Source organism: Salvelinus alpinus, chromosome 36, assembly GCF_045679555.1.
Source record: "Salvelinus alpinus chromosome 36, SLU_Salpinus.1, whole genome shotgun sequence".
Classification (NCBI taxonomy): domain Eukaryota; kingdom Metazoa; phylum Chordata; class Actinopteri; order Salmoniformes; family Salmonidae; genus Salvelinus; species Salvelinus alpinus.
The window spans coordinates 10069156-10091475 of record NC_092121.1 but is presented as its reverse complement, the minus strand read 5'-3'; the positions used below and the strand labels follow the sequence as shown (position 1 = coordinate 10091475).

Genomic DNA, 22320 nt, shown 5'->3' with positions numbered 1-22320 from the left:
TGTCCTTCTGGAAGGTTCTCCCATCTCCACAGAGGAACTCTGGAGCTCTGTCAGAGTAACCATTGGGTTCTTGGTAACCACGCAGACCAAGGCCCTTCTCCTCGATTGTTCAGTTTGGCCAGGCGGCCAGCTCTAGGAAGGGTCTTGGTGGTTCCAAACTTCTTCCATTTAACAATGATGGAGCTCACTGTGTTCTTGGGGACCTTCAATGCTGCAGACATTTTTTGGTACCCTTCCCCAGATCTGTGCCTCGACACAATCCTGTCTCAGATCTCTATGGACAATTCCTTCGAACTCATGGCTTGGTTTTTGCTCTGACATGCACTGTCAACTGTGGGACCTTATATAGACATGTGTGTGCCTTTCCAAATCATATCTAATCAATTGAATTTACCACATATTTTCTCCAATCATGTTGGAGAAACATCTCAAGGATGATCAATGGAAACAGCATGCATTTGAGCTCAATTTCGAGTCTCATATCAAAGTGTCTGAATACTTATGTAAGTAAGGTATTACAGTTTTTTATTTTTAATAATTTTGCAACAAGTTCTAAAAACCTGTTTTTGCTTTGTCATTATGGGGTATTGTGTGTAGATTGATGAGGAAAAACTTTAATATAATCCATTTTAGAATAAGGCTGTAACGTAGCAAAATGTTGAAAAAGTCAAGGGGTCTGAATACTTCCCGAATGGACTATAATTACTTGGTCGAAGCACCTTTGGATGCCATTACAGCTGTGAATCATTTTGAATAAGGTTCTACCAACTTTGCACAGCTCTTAGGGCAACATATCTTCTCTAGGGTATGTGGGACGGTAGCGTCCCACCTCGTCAACAGCCAGTGACTGCAGGGCACCAAATGCAAAACAACAGAAATCCCATAATTTTAATTTCTCAAACATACAAGTATTTTACACCATTTTAAAGATACACTTGTTGTAAATCCAGCCAAAGTGTCCGATTTCAAAAAGGTTTTACAACGAAAGCACACCAAACGATTATGTTAGGTATGAGCCAAGTCACAGAAAAAGACAGCCATTTTTCCAGCCAAAGAGAGCAGTAACAAAAAGCAGAAATAGAGATAAAATTAATCACTAACCTTTGATGATCTTCATCAGATGACACTCATAGGACTTCATGTTACACAATACATGTATGCTTTGTTCGGTAAAGTTCATATTTATATAAAAAAATCTGAGTTTAGACGGGACGCTACTGTCTCACTTGGCAAAAAGCCTGAGAAAATGCAGAGCGCCAAATACTATGAAAATTACTATAAAATCAAACTTTCCTTAAATCACACATGAAAGATACCAAATTAAAGCTACACTGGTTGTGAATCCAGCCAACATGTCAGAATTCAAATAGGCTTTTCGGCGAAAGCATATGATGCTATTATCTGAGGATAGCACCATTGTAAACAAAGAGAGATACGCATATTTCAACCCTGCATGCGCGACACAAAACGCAGAAATAAAAATATAATTCATGCCTTACCTTTGACGAGCTTCTGTTGTTGGCACTCCAATATGTCCCATAAACATCACAAATGGTCCTTTTGTTCGATTCATTCCGTCGATATATATCCAAAATGTCCATTTATTTGGCGCGTTTGATCCAGAAAAACACAGGTTCCAACTGCTCAAACGTGACGACAAAATATCTCAAAGGTTACCTGTAAACTTTGCCAAAAAATTTCAAACTACTTTTGTAATACAACTTTAGGTATTTTTTTACGTTAATAATCGATAAAATTGAAGACGGGATGATCTGTATTCAATACAGGATTAAAACCAACTGTAGCATGCTTTCTGGTCTCGCGCCTCTAACAAACAGGACACGTCAAGTGACTAGACTTCAAGATGGCCGTACTTCTTCATTACACAAAGGAATAACCTCAACCAATTTCTCAGGACTGTTGACATCCAGTGGAAGCCGTAGTAACTGCAAGCAGGTCGCTTAGAAATCTGGTTTCCCAATGAAACCTCATTGAAAAGAGAGTGACCTCAAAAAAAAAGAAATCGGAATGCTTTGTCCTTGGGGTTTCGCCTGCTAAATAAGTTCTGTTATACTCACAGACATGATTCAAACAGTTTTAGAAACTTCAGAGTGTTTTCTATCCAAATATACTAATAATATGCATATCTTATCTTCTGGGGATGAGTAGCTGGCAGTTGAATTTGGGTATGCTTTTCATCCAAACGTGAAAATGCTGCCCCCTACCCTAGAGAAGATATATCAATTGTTTTTGTCAAAATTGCTCAAGCTCAGTAAATTCTGTTTGGAGTCATTGATAGACAGCAATGTTGTCTCTGATTTTCAAGAAAATTTAAGTCAGGACTGAGACTAGACCACTCAGGAACACTCAACACCTCTTGGAAAGCTATTCTGGTGTGTCTTTGGCATTAAAATGTGTGTAGTTGTCCCGCTGAAAAATAAAACTCGATCCCAGGGTAATATTTTCCGAAGACTGGTGCGGATTTTCCTCTCACTTTTTAACTAGGCTTTGCTCCTTTCATATTTATTTTGATCCTGATAAACTCCCCAGTCTCTGCCAGTGACAAGCATACCCATAACATGATGTCAAAATGTGAAGACCTTCACTAGGCACTGTACATGAAAATATAACCTAAAATGAAAAAAATGACTCTTCGTGCTACGTGAACCCTGTCCAGCGTAGAGAGAGACATTAAATCGAGTGGTCTGGCCATTGTATTTTTTTCTCTTGAGTTGTTTATTTTGACAGTGTTGTTAACCCTCTTGCCCTTATGTTGTTGAACAACAGTCCCTCCCTTAGGGATTCTGGATCAGAAACAGGGCACACTATGGGGATTCCTTTAGAAGCAATCTTTTGAGATGAAGTTGTTCTCTGGTGTTTTTGTGAGATCAGATTGCAATTAATTATATTATATCAACAGAAAATTCAAGTAGCCAGTGGCATGTTCACTCAAATGTACTCAAACTGACCACTGCATCAACCCATCCATAAAGAGCCAGGCTTGCATAAACCAACCCACATAGAGTAATGGTAATAAGACTATTCCCTGAAGACAGGCCAGAACTCAGTACAACAACACATCTTCCCGTACATATTGAATGATTTTAAACCCATTTCAAACCATTTTGTCAGACATTACCAGGAAAAACAATCCCTGCACTAACCAGATGTAAGTAAACATAGTTGTCGTTCTTATATAAGCATGCATTTCCTGTGCTTCACCTACTCTACTATCGTGCCTGTGAAAAGGTCTGTCGCTCAATACATCCGTGTGTGATGTAACTATACCACAGCTGTGGAAGAACTATGACATGTCCAAATGATAGCATGCTAAATTTCATAGATACAGTCAGGTCCCAAATTATTGACAAATTGATAAAGATGAGCAATAAAGACTGTATAAAATAAATAATACAAATACTGTGCTGTAATGTAATGTATTTAAAAATATTTTTTAAATTCTATTATTTTATACGAATACAGTTCAGAGAAACACATTTTGTGTAACAAGTAATACTTTTTTCTCACTGTTTTTGTCTCATTGTTTCTCTATAGAACTTTCCGATCTTGTTATGATGAGAAATCAGGTCTGTGCACACGCTCGAAAAATGAACTCTGTAGCTGATTGGCCGATTTTTGGGCAATTGAGAAATAGATGCACTTCCTCAATCAAGAAAGCTAAATTAGGCTACTTTCTAAGTTCTATCTCAGACTCTCCTGGTGATCCGTCAACATTTTGGACAACAGTTAATGTACTGAAGCATGGACATTCCTCTCTTTCCCTATCCTAAGCAAGTTGTCACACTTGGGCATCATTACTGAGAAAAACTTTAAGTGATGCTTGTAATCAACATTTGATATCGGCAGGCTTTTTATTTGAAAGAAATGGTGGTTTAATTTACCCTGGTCAGCCAATCGACTGACTGCCCTTCTCTCACCTCTAGCTGGCTCGATGTAAGTTTTGTTAACTTCTAGTGAATCTTTGTTTTCATTTCAATACTTGATACTTCTTTTCCAAATCACTTTGTATGGTGCCCTCATTGATTGTGTCCCCGCATATACTGTAAATACCTGGGAATCTGGATTGACGAAAAGCTATCTGTAACGCAGGCGCTGGGAGTCAGGAAGCAAGTACAGGGGGTGAATTTAATAGTACAAAAAACATGGCGCAAAACAAGAGTAGTGTCTGGACATGAGAAAAATAACTAATACTTCCTGGGGAAAGAACCAAAGCGTGTGACAGATATAGGGGAGGTAATCATAGAAGTGATGGGGTCCAGGTGAGTCTCATGGGGCGCAGGTGCGGGTAGTAATTAGTAAACTAGCGACAATGAGTGCCAGAGAGTGGGAGCGGGAGTAGACATGACACTATCTTTCAATAAAGCATGTTAATGACTAAGTTAAGAAATAAAATATAGGAATTCCTATAGAACTCTTCTATAGGAACAGGTTCTGTCTTTCGTTAAATAGCTGAAAACAAATCATTCAGTCGAAATTCCCATTATTGACTTTGGCAATATTGTCTATATGAATGCAGCTGCCACTGTATTGACATTTGAACGCAGTTTATAATAGAGCGTTGCGTCCTTATTTCGACACCAATCCCCACCACTGATGTGCGTGGCCAAAGAGCTTTATTTTCATGTCATCCAACAAATGTAAACAGCTGGAGTTTGATAAATGGTGTTGGTACTTGGATTGGAACCGGTGTTATGTTCAGATGACATGAAAATAGAGCTCTTTGGCCACGCACACCAGTGTTGGGTTTGGCATCAAAATAAGGATGCATTGGTAGAAAGGAACCCCATACTTACTGTAAAATAAGGTGGTGTATCTTTGATGTTGTGGGGTTATTTTGCTTCCACTGGTCCTGGGGCCCTTGTTAAGGTCACCGGCTTCATTAACTTTATCCAGTACCAGAACATTTTAGCCAAAAATCTATTTGCCTCTACCAGGAGGGTGACACTTGGCCACAAGTGGATCTTCCAGCAAGACAATGACCCCAAGCACACATCAAAATTCACTAAGAAATGGTTAATTGACCACAAAATCAACATTTTGCAATAGGCTTGGCCAGTATTCAGATTTTCATAACATCACACCGTTCTTCTGCCATTCCGGAATTTACGGTATTACCGCCGGACACCACACAAGGTGGCGCAAAAAAACACAAAAGCCCATTGAGGGTCTACAATTACCACAATGCTAACAAAATCAGCACAAGTAATAGCGAATTCACATGGACGCTGTTAGCTAAATGCTAACGTGCGAAAACGAACATTAACTAATTGCAAAGACAGGTGAATCCAGTTCATAAAGTTATACAAGCATAGCTAGGCGCTTCCGGATGTCATTTTCGATGAGTGTTGACATTTACAAGCGAAGGTGTACGAGAGATATTGTGCAAATGAACAAAACATGCTGTTTCTGAAGGAAGAGCATCATGTGAACACGGAGCAGAGGGGCAAAGAACAGAGGAGAAAAAAGCACAGGGGAAAAAATGGCAGCTGTACAGATAATTCACCTTAACTTCTCATGGCAGAAAGCCGTTATAAGATAGCTTATGGCAAACATGTCGTAGTGAATTGCATACAAGTGTAGCTTCATGAACTCATATGTGCAGCACAACAGAGACTCGCCAATAGATACTGTATAGAACGCTATGGACTCATTAGCTCCTGCTTTCTCCAGCTGTTCTATTTACAAATAAACACACGACTAGCTCAACTGTTCTGGGGAACTAAGGTACTGTAAGCTTCGTAATGTAAAATGAAGAACGCAATCTGTTTTATCTCCTAACGTATTGCACAAGTTGACTGCAGGTGTTAACTTAAAAAGTAGCTACAAATATTCAAATGTCAAATAGTTTTGACGGTATTGAAAAAACATCCCGTGGCTTTTTCCAAGTACCCCGGTATATGATACAGTATAGCGCCCAAGCCTATTTTGCAATGGCCATCTCAGTCTCCGGACTTGAAACCGATTTGAAAACCTGTGGTTTGAATTGAAGAGAGCAGTCCATAAGCACATACGAAGGATATCAAGGAGAAATGATCTAAGATCCCTTCCAATGTTCTGTCTTTCGTTAAATAGCTGGGGAAAAAATCATTCAGTCGACATTCATTCCCATTATTGACTTTGGCAATAATATGAATGCAGCTGCCACTGTATTGAAAACATTTGAACGTTTATAATAGAGCGTTGCATCCTTATTTCGACGCCAATCCCCACCACTGATGTGCGTGGCCAATCTCATAAAACTTTTTAGAAAAGGCTCAGTGCCGTTATCCTCGAAAGGTGCGGTATTGAAAACGGGTGGCAATAATTTATATAGAAAAAAAGATTGCTTTTTAAACCAAATATTTTTATCTGAGCAATTGTATTCGTATAAAATTATTTTATTTTATTTTTTAGCATACAATATAGCTCAGTATTTGTATTATTTATTGCAGTCTTTTTGCTCATCTTTAAAAGGGTGCCAATAATTCTGGAAACCACTGTATATGCCATCAAATGAACATTTGTATATCAAAAGAAAAAAGACTGGCCTTTGTGTACAGAGATAATCGAAAAGATAAGCATTTGCATAAATGGCTATGGCCGTTCACAAACCTGGTCTACCATTTCAGAGTATTTTCAGCTCACTGGTTGAATTGAGCAATCTGTGCCAGCTAAAGCACAATTTGGATTAGCAAAGGTTCCACTGATAGGTCAGCTTAGTGCTTAATGGAGCGGCTTAGTCCTTCTGTACATGATTATAACATTCTTAGCAGCCTATTTCCTTGTAGCCAGATGTTCCGGAATAAACACCAGGGTGTAATCATGTTGCTTTCCCCCTTAAACCCAGGCCTGGTGTGCTCTTTTTGTGACAGGGAAACTAAGCCGTGCATACAGATGTCTAAGTAACTTTCTTAATAAAAATAATATAGGAAGAATCTACTTAAATAGGTGGGCAGGTAAAGCGCAGATATTGCGATTTAGCTACTGAACAGTGCTGACATGTTTTGACACTGCAACAGAAATGCATTATAAAAACTCGTTATCTTCTGACCAAGGTTCACCCCTCTTCCTCTCAGGACTGCTTAAGAAACAAATACCTTCCATTCATATATTTAATTTAGTCAAACATATATTTTTGAAGAGCCTCCTGCATATGAAGAGCTTCTGTGAGTGGTATAGGATTTTGAAATATTATTCAGATTCCGTAATGAATGTGGACACATACTGACGTCTTCAGATTGCAGCAAATAGCTTTCATTCTAAGTGACCACCTACTACTGCATGTTTAAAGGCTTGCTGGCAGCCCTTTGCTGAGTAACTTTATAAATAGTTGCAGAAAAGAGCTCTAGATTTTGAAGGGAAGGCTATAGCCTACCACACTTAGAAATTATGTATACAAAACTCAGGGATTTCACAAATTTTTATGACATGCTGTAATAGAGTAAAGAGACAGCTATGACTTAAACCCTATTCATAATGCTGATTTGATTTGATTTCAGTATTTCAAGTGTCATTCGGAGCTCTATTGAACTGATCATGCTGGTTTAATGGAGCAGATTGATAGGTGAGTGAATTATCTCCACATTCTTTGCACAGGCATTTACTCTACGTGACCTTTTTGTGTCTACAAACCTCCGTGTGATTTCACCCAGACACCAAAAAGGGAAGAGTATTGTGAACTATCCCACGTGTGTGATTCCATTAATGACTCCATATCCTGGGGGTAATTAATAAACCGACAACAGAAAGAGACCAGAGGCGAACTGGAGGTTCAATATCATGATTGGAGTGTGATTGTACAATTTGAGTCGGATTAGGGGTAAACCAGGTTAAACTGACAAAAATTTGGTGAAATGTTGACCCCCAATTAAATTGATCACGAATGAAAGGAATCTACAGTAGCTTCTCTAACTTGACGTGTCCTGATTTCACAACTTCAATGTCAAAATAATGCCTCAGCAACAAGGTAAATGTCTGAAGGATCCTGCAGGCCAGTTCTTTTCTCACAGATGAAGAAAGTACATTGAATCATGAGCACATTTGAAGACTGGGGGAACAATTGACAAGTCAGAAATACATTTAATGGAGATTCATTGGTGGGTTTATTCAAAGCAATGCAACTTCTATATTGTAAGCACTCATCAACACCCACTACAACACAATACAAAAGGAAGGAAGCAAAACAGTACAGTATATTGGAGGCCGATGATTAAGGACGATGATTAAGGATGATGAAGATGATGACAATTCCAAAACGTATAACTATAGAATTATCTGCAACTAGGAGCAGATGCTGTCAGGGATATCATCAGCATTATTTATATTAAATCCATACACTGAACAGTAAACAAGTGTTTAATATTACGTTTGTGGGCGAGAGCATATATCACATCGGTCATATTACACCAACAAATTGACAGTCACAGAGCGTGAGTTGAGTCTTGGCCAACTCCAAATTCTAGTTTGGACATAGCAGTGCTGTGGACAAATATAGTTCTGGCTAGGATTGCTGACTCAAGCCAATAGCGGTTTCCATGGAGTAGTGGGGGATATCATGGGTTTGGCATAAGCTGAGAGAATTGCACAAGCTATTAGGGGCTCCCGACTGGCGCAGTGGTTTAAGGCACTGCATTTAAGTGCTTGAGGCATCACTACAGACCCTGGTTCAATTCTAGGCTGTATCACAACCAGCTGTAATTGGGAGTCCCACAGGGCAGCGCACAATTGGCTCAGTGTCTCCCGGGTTAGGGTTTGGCTGGGGTAGGCATCGTTGTAAATATGAATTTGTTATTAACTGACTTGCCTATTAAATAAAGGTTAAATAAAAATCTATAAATATAATATTATAAATATTGTTATATTCTATAATCTAAAAGACATTCAGTCTTTGCTTTTCGGGAGCTAACACTCACACTTGACTTTTTCCTACTGTCACTGACTTTGCTGATGGATACTTTATTGATGAAAAAAGTACTTAGTATGACTGAGATGTGGTTGTCCCACCTAGGGCTGTTACGGTGACCTCAGTACCGCCACACCGGCAGTCACGAGTCATGATGGCAGTCAAATTCCACATGACCATTTAGTCACGGTAATTAGGCTTCTCCAAGCTCTGATGCTGCTGATGGTCATTAGTAGCCTACCAAACGTGCTAAACTGCCTGGTACTCAGCACTCTATTGTCCCTCTAATCACTCTGACATCAATGCAAACGTAATCGAAAATTGTATCAAACACTTCATGAGAGCACAAGAGCTCATGTTGCCTACTATATTTATTTCTCAATCTTCCTAATATTAAGCACATTGCTTCTCTTATACAGGAGTATAGCCTACCTGGATGGCATGAAAATGAACCAAGGGAAAAGCGTCCTCATTCGCTATTTAAGTGCATAGATTACATGTATTTTTTTCCCACTATCCCTGTTTCGAGAAAGGTGCATGATAATGGTCCATTCTAAATCACACATATTATTTTGTTTTTGTAAAGACAAGATGAAATCAAGAATAGTGTGATGGGTGACAATATTAGCCTGTCACTTGTAAATGATATATTGCCACTTGTGAATGATGCCCAGCTAAAGGCAAACAATGCTTTTTCAAATCATAGTCGCACACCTCATGTAGCCTATCCCATAGGCCTATATGTTTTGGTACGGTTTGTATCACAACTAAAGTGGCCAAATAACTTCTTAAAAGGAAACACATTCATCCGCTTTACAACGGGTGTAGAGCCTCACTGGCATACATACGCAGCGCGTGAGTTTCAAGTTTGGGGAAGATCATTTTCACCATTAAAAATGCACATTTATAATAAAAGCATAACATGAATAATCGCATTTGTGGTCACTTTTAAGAATCGTGTTTTCCTGCTAATGGAACATTTGCGCTTATAGCCTACTACCGTGTGCGCATTGCTGCGCTTATAATGTGATAGCCTAATAGTTTATCAACATTTTAAGCTAAACGTTTTCATCTGTTGCGTCAGGTTCATTGCTTAAAACAGGTTTTTTGATGCTAGTGGTTGTATTAATTTGGGATCTATCGCATCCCACAACTGTTCCGGACTGTCTGGAATATTTATTTCTCGCACAGAATAGAATAGGTCAACTGTTGTACTATGGGGGATAGTAGATTGACATAGGCTAGTGCTTTTGCTGTTCGTTAGGCCTACTTATCTTGTTGGCTGACGAAAAGAAAATGTGGACAGTTATTCCAATATCTTCCATATGTGTATCGGAATTGGATAAGGACGCGCGTCCCCGAATGTGTCTGTCTTCACTTGTAGCCTGTGATGACCTGATCACGTGACTGAGTGCCATGTGAGTGAGAGGTGGTTCAGAACGCAGCGGGGAGAAGGGAATTATAATTATTATATTCAGCCCAAGGGCACAACGGCCACTGGCCGCAAAAGGCATTGATTTTTTTAGGGGGAGTATGGCCACACAAAGGGGATTCAGCCCGGGAAATTTGAGGCATTATCAAGTGCTTGTTAAATTGTGAACAAGAGACTGATGAAGTGTGTACAGCCTGTGCAAAAAACAAAGCGGAGCTCATGCCTTTCAAGCAACTTTTAAAAAATCATCATTAGAGTCGCATCATGCAGCCTTAGAATGTATTAAAAATCAAAACATATAGCCCAACATTTGTATCACAACTAAATAACTCTAAATTAAGCATATAGGAGTACCTGTTTCTTTGTTAACCGCTCAACACAGAATAGCCGCATGTGCGCACTCCCTCAAATCGTTTGGAGAAAATGTCCTTTCTATTTTATTCAGCTATGTTAAATTGTATTCTTCATACTATAAAATAACAGAAAATAATGCCACGGAATTCTAAACAAATCTTGTCTGCTAAATTAACTAGTGTAGCCCACAGCCATATGGCACAGCCAGATCAGGGCCTAACATAAGGACAGAGCAGAGTTTGCTATTCTGTTCTTCTGAAATATACATTTTCTTCATATCATGATTCTTTAGACCTGTCTAAAATAAATAATGGATGTATTATGATGGTGTAGGCTATTTTACATGGATTTATTAGACTTGTTAAAATGTAGATGTTCCAAAGGTCTGCATCAGTGTCGTGTAGGCTATGCGTGGATGCCAGGAGATGCTAAATGTGTTTATGTTAATTACGGTTAATTACCGTGAGACCGGCAGTTATTACCTTGACGATCACCCGGCTGACAAAATTTCATGACCGCTACAGCCCTAGTCCCACCTGGCTACAGTATCTTAAGATTAATGCACAAACTGTAAAATGACTAAAATGTCAAATTCAGAATCTAAAGCCATTTGAGTTATTAAGTCAAACATATATTTTTGTTTCTTTGCTCTTTTGATTCCATGATTCCTGGATCAAGAATTCAACTTAAAACTTCCTGTAGTGAAACATGTATAGTACAATGACAGTGTGCACTGTACTGTCTAACAGCACTCTGGGTTGATGACAATGTCTTACAATATGGGTAACCCATATTGAACGTTATCCATGGATGGTTTTATGTCATTTTGTTCGGACGGTGGTGTGAGCCATATAGGGCTTTCTCTGATGTGAAGTGGTTTTACATATTTTATGCCCACATGCTTATACACACACTAATAGATGTCCTTCACTCATCACTCATGCAAAGGCCTTAGTATGAGAGAGATGTGTGGAGTTTCTTACATCCATGATCAGCTGCAGCCGAATCTCGTGGCCAGATGAGTGTTCCTAGCTGTTATTCCCATGCAGGAAAGGAAATCTATCAAGTTCAATCTGTCATATTGTTAGTTGGTTCTGCATAACTGAACCAGATCTGCAAAAATGCCCTGGATACACATTTTACTCTTTGCTTCTGATATACTCAGGTGTGACCAGCAATTACTGTTTGGGCTTTTATTTTATTCCAATATATTCTTGACTGTGTTTGGGTAAGGTAAATAAATGACATTGAGAGACAATGAGGGTGACTGATAATTTGTACTTGTCTATTCACTGTGGTGCTCTGAAGCAGAATTACAGGCCATCACATCTGCTTGTTGTTGTAATTGCAACACCAATCGTATAATATAGAGGGCTATTGTCAGCAAATTGTATGTGTGTAGCCTGAAGCACTCTCCTCAGTTCATCCAAATGCACATAAACAAACACAAGCGAGGAACATTTAGAAGTAACAACATATATATTCAAATGAGTGGCATGTTCCTAGTATTGTAGACCTGTGTATTTGAGTGCTGATAAAAACAGTAATGTTTGAAAATATTTTTTTCTTAGGGATGGATCTGCAGAGTACAGTTTCGGTTCTGATCTAAGCCACAGAACGTAGAGTGACACAGAAAATGAACTTGAAAGCTGCCGATAACATCTTTAGAATCCTTGAAATGCGATTGCTCCTATTCTCCTCCTCTGGCTTTAATCTTGTGAAAAATAGGCTAATTTACTAGCCAATGTATGTAGCTGGGGATTTTAACAAGGCTAATCTAAAAACAAAACTCCCTAAATTCTATCAGCATATCGATTGTGCTACCAGGGCTGGAAAAACCCTAGATCATTGTTATACTAATTTCCGCGACGCATATAAGGCCCTCCCCCGCCCCCCTTTCGGAAAAGCTGACCACGACTCCATTTTGTTGATTCCAGCCTACAAACAGAAACTCAAACAACAAGCTCCCGCGCTCAGGTCTGTTCAACGCTGGTCCGACCAATCTGAATCCACGCTTCAAGACTGCTTCGATCACGCGGATTGGAATATGTTCCGCATTGCGTCCAACAACAATATTGACGAATATGCTGATTCGGTGAGCGAGTTCATTAGGAAGTGCATTGACGATGTCGTACCCACAGCAACGATTAAAACATTCCCAAACCAGAAACCGTGGATTGACGGCAGCATTCGCGTGAAACTGAAAGCGCGAACCACTGCTTTTAACCAGGGCAAGGTGACCGGAAGCATGACCGAATACAAACAGTGTAGCTATTCTCTCCGCAAGGCAATCAAACAGGCTAAGTCCCAGTACAGAGACAAAATCGAGTCGCAATTCAACAGCTCAGACACAAGAGGTATGTGGCAGGGTCTACAGTCAATCACGGATTACAAAAAGAAAACCAGCCCCGTCGCGGACCAGGATGTCTTGCTCCCAGACAGGCTAAACAACTTTTTTGCCCGCTTTGAGGACAATACAGTGCCACTGACACGGCCCCCTACCAAAACCTGCGGGCTCTCCTTCACTGCAGCCGAGGTGAGTAAAACATTTAAACGTGTTAACCCTCGCAAGGCTGCAGGCCCAGACGGCATTCCCAGCCGCGTCCTCAGAGCATGCGCAGACCAGCTGGCTGGTGTGTTTACGGACATATTCAATCAATCCTTATCCCAGTCTGCTGTTCCCACATGCTTCAAGAGGGCCACCATTGTTCCTGTTCCCAAGAAAGCTAAGGTAACTGAGCTAAACGACTACCGCCCCGTAGCACTCACTTCCGTCATCATGAAGTGCTTTGAGAGACTAGTCAAGGACCATATCACCTCCACCCTACCGGACACCCTAGACCCACTCCAATTTGCTTACCGACCCAATAGGTCCACAGACGACGCAATCGCAACCACACTGCACACTGCCCTAACCCATCTGGACAAGAGGAATACCCATGTGAGAATGCTGTTCATCGATTACAGCTCAGCATTTAACACCATAGTACCCTCCAAACTCGTCATCAAGCTCGAGACCCTGGGTCTCGACCCCGCCCTGTGCAACTGGGTCCTGGACTTCCTGACGGGCCGCCCCCAGGTGGTGAGGGTAGGTAACAACATCTCCACCCCGCTGATCCTCAACACTGGGGCCCCACAAGGGTGCGTTCTGAGCCCTCTCCTGTACTCCCTGTTCACCCACGACTGCGTGGCCATGCACGCCTCCAACTCAATCATCAAGTTTGCGGATGACACTACAGTGGTAGGCTTGATTACCAACAACGACGAGACGGCCTACAGGGAGGAGGTGAGGGCCCTCGGAGTGTGGTGTCAGGAAAATAACCTCACACTCAACGTCAACAAAACAAAGGAGATGATTGTGGACTTCAGGAAACAGCAGAGGGAGCACCTCCCTATCCACATCGACGGGTCAGTAGTGGAGAAGGTGGAAAGTTTTAAGTTCCTCGGTGTACACATCACGGACAAACTGAATTGGTCCACCCACACAGACAGCGTTGTGAAGAAGGCGCAGCAGCGCCTCTTCAACCTCAGGAGGCTGAAGAAATTCGGCTTGTCACCAAAAGCACTCACAAACTTCTACAGATGCACAATCGAGAGCATCCTGTCGGGCTGTATCACCGCCTGGTACGGCAACTGCTCCGCCCACAACCGTAAGGCTCTCCAGAGGGTAGTGAGGTCTGCAGAACGCATCACCGGGGGCAAACTACCTGCCCTCCAGGACACCTACACCACCCGATGTCACAGGAAGGCCATAAAGATCATCAAGGACAACAACCACCCAAGCCACTGCCTGTTCACCCCGCTATCATCCAGAAGGCGAGGTCAGTACAGGTGCATCAAAGCAGGGACCGAGAGACTGAAAAACAGCTTCTATCTCAAGGCCATCAGACTGTTAAACAGCCACCACTAACATTTAGCGGCCGCTGCCAACATACTGACTCAACTCCAGCCACTTTAAAAATGGGAATTGATGGAAATTATGTAAAAATGTACCACTAGCCACTTTAAACAATGCCACTTAATATAATGTTTACATACCCTACATTACCCATCTCATATGTATATACTGTACTCTATATCATCTACTGCATCTTGCCATCTTTATGTAATACATGTACCACTAGCCACTTTAAACTATGCCACTTTATGTTTACATACCCTACAGTACTCATCTCATATGTATATACCGTACTCTATACCATCTACTGCATCTTGCCATGCCGTTCTGTACCACCACTCATTCATATATCTTTATGTACATATTCTTTATCCCTTTACACTTGTGTGTGTGTATAAGGTAGTAGTTGTGGAATTGTTAGGTTAGATTACTTGTTGGTTATTACTGCATTGTCGGAACTAGAAGCACAAGCATTTCGCTACACTCGCATTAACATCTGCTAACCATGTGTATGTGACTAATAAAATTTGATTTGATTTGATTTGATGTATAATAATAATGGCCTAATCATGCAGTTTATTATAATGTTCCAAGGGTCCAAAATGTTTTTTTTTTGTCGCCTTTGTTTTATTTCATGATGTTCTATGTCCAAAGAAAATGTGAACATTGCTTCAGATCTCAGCGCAGCAGTCTGCTGTTGTGGGTAGAGAAAGTGCCTGGCTCCCCCACTGTTGGAAGTGGAATGGTCTTCAGGGGATCTCAAGAAGAGAGCGGGAAAAGGTTTTGATCAGGACCAGCTGTCAGTTCTCTCCTTAACTGTTCCATTGAAGCACACAGTTCTTCTACAGTATAATGGGCTTATTTACAGCGGGGAGGCTGTGTTATGTTTTAATTAAACTCACCTCTCCCTCTTTTCGCACTCGCAAATTGTACACCAATGTTGTGCTCATTACACATACCAAGTAAAATTGCAAAGCTGGGAGATGGAAGTGTGCCAGCACACAGCTGCTACAAGTGTTTTGCAATGTACCCCGCTTTTCTTCTCAAAATAATGCCTTCATCCACTAACAAAGAAAGTACAAGTCCATTTACAGTATTCCTCATGACAAAAAAACATATGTTGTTTTCTCACTGGATAGGACCCACTGTGTGTGGACTGCTCAAGGATTGTACAAATGCCATTGACATGACATGGCTTTGTGAGTTCGATTCAGTACCAGTGCCACGATGAAGCCAAATGAGAGATTGGAGCAGCTTTTATTACTGTGCCAGTGTTTTATTAGAAATGACCGAGCCTCTCCGCAGCAATGTTTTCTATACGCCAAGAAACAGCTTGGCCTTATTAGTGTCTGGGATGCAAATGAATATTTTCCCCAACTCGTTATGCCTCAAAATGTTCTTCTTTAATGGTTTTGACCAGGGCGTAATGAAACATATTCATTGAGGAAAATGCATGGGCATGTCCCAGAGCCCACTCATAGTGAGTGTAGCAGAATACTTCCTCAGTAGGTGTTTAAGAGATGGTCATGAAATGGCACTGTTGGTAGTCTGCGTATTGAAAGGAAATATGCATTTCCTGAATCTTTTGTAACCGCTCCAGACGTGTGAATTTAGCATTCATTTTGTCTCTATGTGAAATGGTTTAAAGCTCTGATGGTCGGTGGAGTGAACCTATACCCAGTTCACAGTGCATAGATAGGATAAGAGCGTCTGCTAAATGACTTAAATGTAAATGTAAATGTAATAGTGGCACCCAACCTGGGTAAGCAACTATATTATAATAGGTGTTTGTCTGAGTCTGGGCCAACATCTGTAGCTCTCCATTGGTTGGAGGATTCAAAGGACATTCCATTTGCATGAGTTTGAAACACCTGACAGAAATGACCAGTGCTGTCCTCCTCTTTTTTCCTCTGTATATTAGAAATCACGAAGAGAAGCAATTCAATTGCTTTTAACTTCAAAGCAGCAAATGAAAATGCATTTTCAAAATCACTTTTTCCTGTTTACATTGTACTACTTCAGAACAGCATGCTTTCAAAGTACTTATTGAAATGACCTTTTCTATCCTCTCATATTGAGAACCGCAGCTTTGTCGTCATAATATATAGTAGTCACACAGTATTTTCTCCTGTCTAAGTTGGTACAAGCACGACCACCATGTACTGTACTCTGTCATATAACCACTGCATCCCCGTATGCTTCAGGAGCAGGAAGTGAGTGACTCACTGTCTTTCAGGAAACGGGAAGTCCTTACACTTATGTTAGATAGGACTGGATTCAATCCGTATTGCCGAAGTTCCGCGTTGTAGCCCTATTGTCATGTAGCGGAGACTGCATTCACGGTAAACGCTGCATATGTTGGCTCAATCAGATATTACATTTACATTTCAAGCGCGCTTATCGCTGAACGACAGCGATAGGGACTGAATCCAGCCCTTAGTGTATAAATTAGAGGATCTGCCGTTATGGTACAGAGGTAAATGTTAAGAGATGTGTTATGTGGTCTAACTGAGTAAACAGCAGATGGTTCGCCGGGCCTCTTTAGCGTTCTGTGTTTTATTTACTTACCCACCTGAATGACCCACGTTGAGCTCAACAGCTGATGCGTAGAGAAATGAGAGTTAACTCTTTGCTATTGTTTACTTCAGTTCCGCCAGAGTGCAAGGCCAGAGGAGTCATCTGCCTGGCGCATGCAGGGAAATTAGCTTGTTTATCAGCATTGTGATTTCTGTTCCGCCTCCCTGTTCCACTGACATTTTCGATGTACACGATCCATGACTGATCCATTCTCAATCAAAATGAGTTCGACCTCAATCAGAGATGAAGGTATCGCGCGCTTGTTCAACCTCTCTATTTTTTTTGAATGAAGCCTGATGAGGACAATAGCGTATTATGTGGCTGACGTATATAGAAGAGGTCACCTTGAGAATCATTTATCTGTCCTGTCAATGGGACGTTTGCGTCAAAGAGGCATGACACGTTACTGTTGAGGCATGCTATGTTGTGCTTATGGTTCTATATAGGATGTGCCGTGCATATGTTGTTTCAAGGCGATTCATTGTGGTGCGTTTTATTGAGTTTCCTCTCTCTGTGCTTTAGTTCTCATACACAGTGATGGCACACCCTCGCTACCATCTAACATGCTTTAGACTTTACTTTAAATAGCCATCAGCTGAAGACCTTGAAGGGAGAAAAAAAATCTTTAGCCATTCATTACCCCACTGAGGAAGTGTGGAACATTGATGGAATGTAATGAAAACTAATACTCCTTCCAGTCACTATGCAATCTGTAGGTATGTTTTAAATCCAATTACAGCCTAAGAAATAGCCACAGCCTCTATAGTATCTTGAGCCAAACAGAATCCAGGGGGAAATTACCCATCGGGAGTGCAATACTGTTACAGAAATTACATTACCAGACCACTTGTGAGACTTGAGGGCCAGTGCCCATGTGTGTGTTTATGTGGTGTGACGGGGGTCAATATGTATATACATAACACTTGATTTGTTTCTTCCAGTAAATTGGATTCTTTGCAAAGAGAACAGTTAATATAGAATGTGTCCGGGATGCAAACGATTGATGTGGCTGTATTGTACCATCTTAGGCCTATGCTGATGACAATCTAAATTGAGAAAACATTGTACTCTCTGTATCTGTGAAAGTGGAATCATTTGTTTTGAAGGAATGGAATAATTATGAGATATAGATTTCACAAATTCAAAGAAAATATAGCATGACTAAAAATATAATTACTTTTATACAGCAAGGAGATTGTAAAACATGATCAAATCAGTAGCATTTATTACAGTGTTCATAAACTTGTATTGTATTTCATGTTTCTATTTGGTGTAAGTATATAAAGGCCCTTCACAGCTTTTAATATGGCCAATTTAGACCGTAATCATGTCTAAACAAATAGAACAAGGATTGCAAGGAAAAACAATGTAAGCATTTAATATCGATTTGCTTGAGGTAAACATAATGCTTTATTATCCATAGAGGTAAAAAGAGAAACTGTAGGAACTAATCTCTCTTTCGTATGTATGAATTACATTTGCTTCCACATTGATTTATCCCCCAACTTAGTCCCAGAGACAAAGTTGAACATAATATTTGCGGCACTGGCAAATGGTTTCCTGTTATCCCTGAGATAAATCTCTCAAGGCAGGGGCATTTCTGTTCTACTACAAATGATCACAAAGAATCGTAAAATTAATCACTATTCCCTTCAATGAACAGCCTCTAACCTTAAGAAAGAAAAGGAATAAGTGTTTTGCACACAATGCAGAAGTGGGAGTGAATGCTAAGGAATGAAACTCAAGGCAGGCACACAGTGTGGAGCACACAGAATAAATGTATGACAAAACAATACCCCAGGCACCAGCAGTATTAATGATATGCAGTGAACTCATTATTAAAGTTCCAAAACAGCTCCTGGAGTAACACAGATGGAGCCAATTAGGCAATGAGCATACTTGCTCACTTGCCGTTACATCTTCTGTTTCTTTTATCTTGCCCATATTACTCCACGGATGAAATAAGCTGTATGTTTCTCCTTGGTACATAATATCCAGTGATAATAACAGTTATTTTCACTTGTAATTTCAAATAATTTATTGCTCCATAAATACCAAATGTTCTTTTACCCTTTCCTTGAGTACCTAATTTGTGTTGCAGTAGGTGCAGAGAGTTCAGTATTAACAGAGCTGAGGTAACTGTTGCTTTGTGTTCACAGAGACCTGATGCCTTCGACGCTGGAGGGACAAATCACCATGGAGAAGACACCCAGCTACTTTGTGACTAGCCACGCCCCCAAACGCATCCACACGATGGCCAGGGACATCAAGTTAATCATTGTGGTCCGCAACCCTGTCACCAGGGCTATTTCAGACTACACACAGACTCTGTCCAAGAAACCTGAGATCCAAACCTTTGAGGTTTTGGCCTTTAAGAACCGGACGCTGGGCCTAATAGATGCGTCGTGGAGTGCTCTACGTATAGGGATCTACGCGCTCCACTTGGAGACGTGGATGCAGTACTTCCCTCTCGCCCAGATGCACTTCGTCAGTGGAGAGAGGCTTATTGTTGATCCCGCTGGCGAGATGGGCAAGGTACAGGACTTTCTTGGGCTCAAGCGGATCGTCACGGATAAACACTTTTACTTCAACAAAACGAAGGGATTTCCTTGTCTCAAGAAGCCAGAGGACAGCAGCACCCCGAGATGTCTCGGCAAATCTAAGGGGAGAACTCACCCTAAAATTGACCCGGACGTTATCCGCCGACTGCACAAGTTCTTCAAACCCTTTAACATGATGTTCTACCAAATGACTGGCCAGAACTTTGAGTGGGAGCTGGAGGAGGGCAGTGACTCTCGGGGCTCTCAGAACTAACAGACTGTTGCCCCACGTCACAGCCACAGCTACACCACCAGCCTTTCTCAATAACAGATCTACTGTCTGTCCCTACCGCTTCATCCTCTGAGAGAGTGCTTGAGTACGTCAATCAATCATGGCTGTCTTTGAAAAAGTGTCTGTATCCATAGGAAAAAAGAGTTTACTGATATGCTTCTATTCTCTCCCTCAAAACTAATGTTGTTGATGGTGGCAAAACATTATTGTACATACTATACATAAAATGATATTTATATTTGTGAAGAGGAGATGATTTTATTCCTTTTGTTTTAAAAACATAGAGCTGATACATGAATCATGTCGAATATGACGATGCATGCATGCGATAAGTTAAGTGTCCTTACCTCCTGAGCCCTAAGGGTGTATTCTGCCTGCTTCTTCTCCCTTTACTTTTCATGTTTGTTGCCCTTTCACCCACACCCACCAGCGTACAGTACAAAACAGTCATACTACCCAGATGACTGAGGCCATGAAGTATTCTGGATGATTTATTTCAACACTCTGTAGAGATAAAAGAAAATAAATGAACCTTACAGTACAATTATCCCTTGACGTGACCCTCATGTCGTATTTGAGGTTGTCCGCGTATGTATTATAAATGGAGACAATCCCTTTTTTTGTCAATCCAAGTTTACCAAAGCATAGCTTTAATTTCGTCCGAGTCAATATTTTTGTTGACCTGCACTCGTAGGTAACATGTTTTAAACAAATGTACAGTACATATATTTCAAATTGTTTTTGTATATCATCGTTTGTGAGGCTGGAATTGGCAGATGGTGTATCAACTAAAATGTATTTCTCACACACATCAAGGGATTACTGTAAATGTCACAACCATGCAAAGTATCCTGTGCCCAGTAATCTGAAGTAACAGTATTTTGAGGTGTGCACAAAGTATATTATAAATGGAGGAAAACTATTCAAAAAACGATTTTATATAGAGCTATTATATGATAAATGTGACAGAACTACTACGAAAACAACATTTGCAGTGAGATTTGCGAGCCAATGGGGTTCTCCTGTTATTGTTACGTCGATGAGGGGAAGAACAGAGGAGGACCCAACAGAAGGGTGTTAACAAACATCTGGTGCCACGCAGTCTTCTGTCATTAAGAGATAAATGGGTTAATTAAGTAAGCCTGGAACATCATTGTCAATGTCAAATTGAGGATTTGCTTCAGACAAAATGTTATTATGCACAGGTTTACCCAGTAAATCTCCCATATTGTTTTGACAGTATCATGTATCTGACTGGAATATGTCTGCCTGTTGAGGAAACATTATGTACATCATCGCATTGTAACACACTTGTGCTCATCTTCATCCAGGTTTGTATACGTGGCACGGATTATAATAACAGAGTTTTACAGTCCTTTTCTGCTTTTCTATAAATGTTACTTTATGTTTCACTCCATGAAATAAGAACCATCATCCTTTTTGCATAGCTTGCTGTGCTTCTGTCTGCTGTCTTACTACTGTCTCTGGACTTTTCATCAATTGAGACAATCAATGCGGTCAATGAGTCAATAAATACAGTCTTCTACACATCAATGGTCGCCCACAGCTATGATGCATTACACTGTTAATCTTCCCTGTTTTCTGGTCGGCCATGACAGGCTGGATTGGTTCACTCTCAGCCGGCCTCCCTGTCACCCAGGGGAGGCTGGGTGCAGCAGCTAGTTACACAGAGCAATTGATTCAATCAAGGTAAGAACTATACTACCCGTTCTAGCACTGAGCATGAACACTTACCTCAGAGCCTCAGTTTCCCAGTCACACCTTCCACTGAGGCTTCTCTGTGCAGATATCCCCTGGTGTCTTCCTCTGAACCTCTGTCTCTCTCTCCGTCCCCGGAGCACACTCTCTCATTCCTCACATGATTCTCTCTGTCTAGCACTACTCTCTCTGTTCAGTTTAGAACAGAAATGCGGGGTCATAAATAAGATTGTTTATAGTTTGACTACTTTGGGGAAAATGGTAGGTTGCATCAAATCATCACATTTGAATGGGATTCTGCTGCCTGTTTTAATAGTTTGTTTGTTTTACTCTGAAGAAACTGCATTGAATGCATATGCTTAGAGGTGGAGAAATGGGATTTCTTGCAAAAAGAATACTTTCCATTTGCCAAATAAACACAAACAAAATATTCTTGCTAGCTAATCACTATATTGCACACAAAAGCAATTCTTTTTCTGGCAACTCATTTAAACATTTTCCATTCTAAATATGTAGCAAACTTTCAGATATTGCTTGGAGAAGTTCTTTCCTTTTAATAGGGTCCATGCTATTAAGGGAAAAAAAATCTGCTGAGTCAGTGTACTT

The 22320-nt window shown here is 40.7% G+C and overlaps 1 protein-coding gene across 1 annotated transcript in view; it reads left to right on the top strand.

Annotated features, from left to right (window-relative positions):
• Positions 1-21229, top strand: part of LOC139565008 (heparan sulfate glucosamine 3-O-sulfotransferase 4-like) — a 99121-nt gene extending 77892 nt beyond the window's left edge. The window contains exon 2 of the mRNA XM_071384995.1: positions 19323-21229. Coding sequence (XP_071241096.1) covers positions 19323-19977 — 655 coding nt within the window. The 3' untranslated portion in view covers positions 19978-21229. The remainder of the gene's footprint in view (positions 1-19322) is intronic.
• Positions 21230-22320: the final 1091 nt, after the last annotated feature.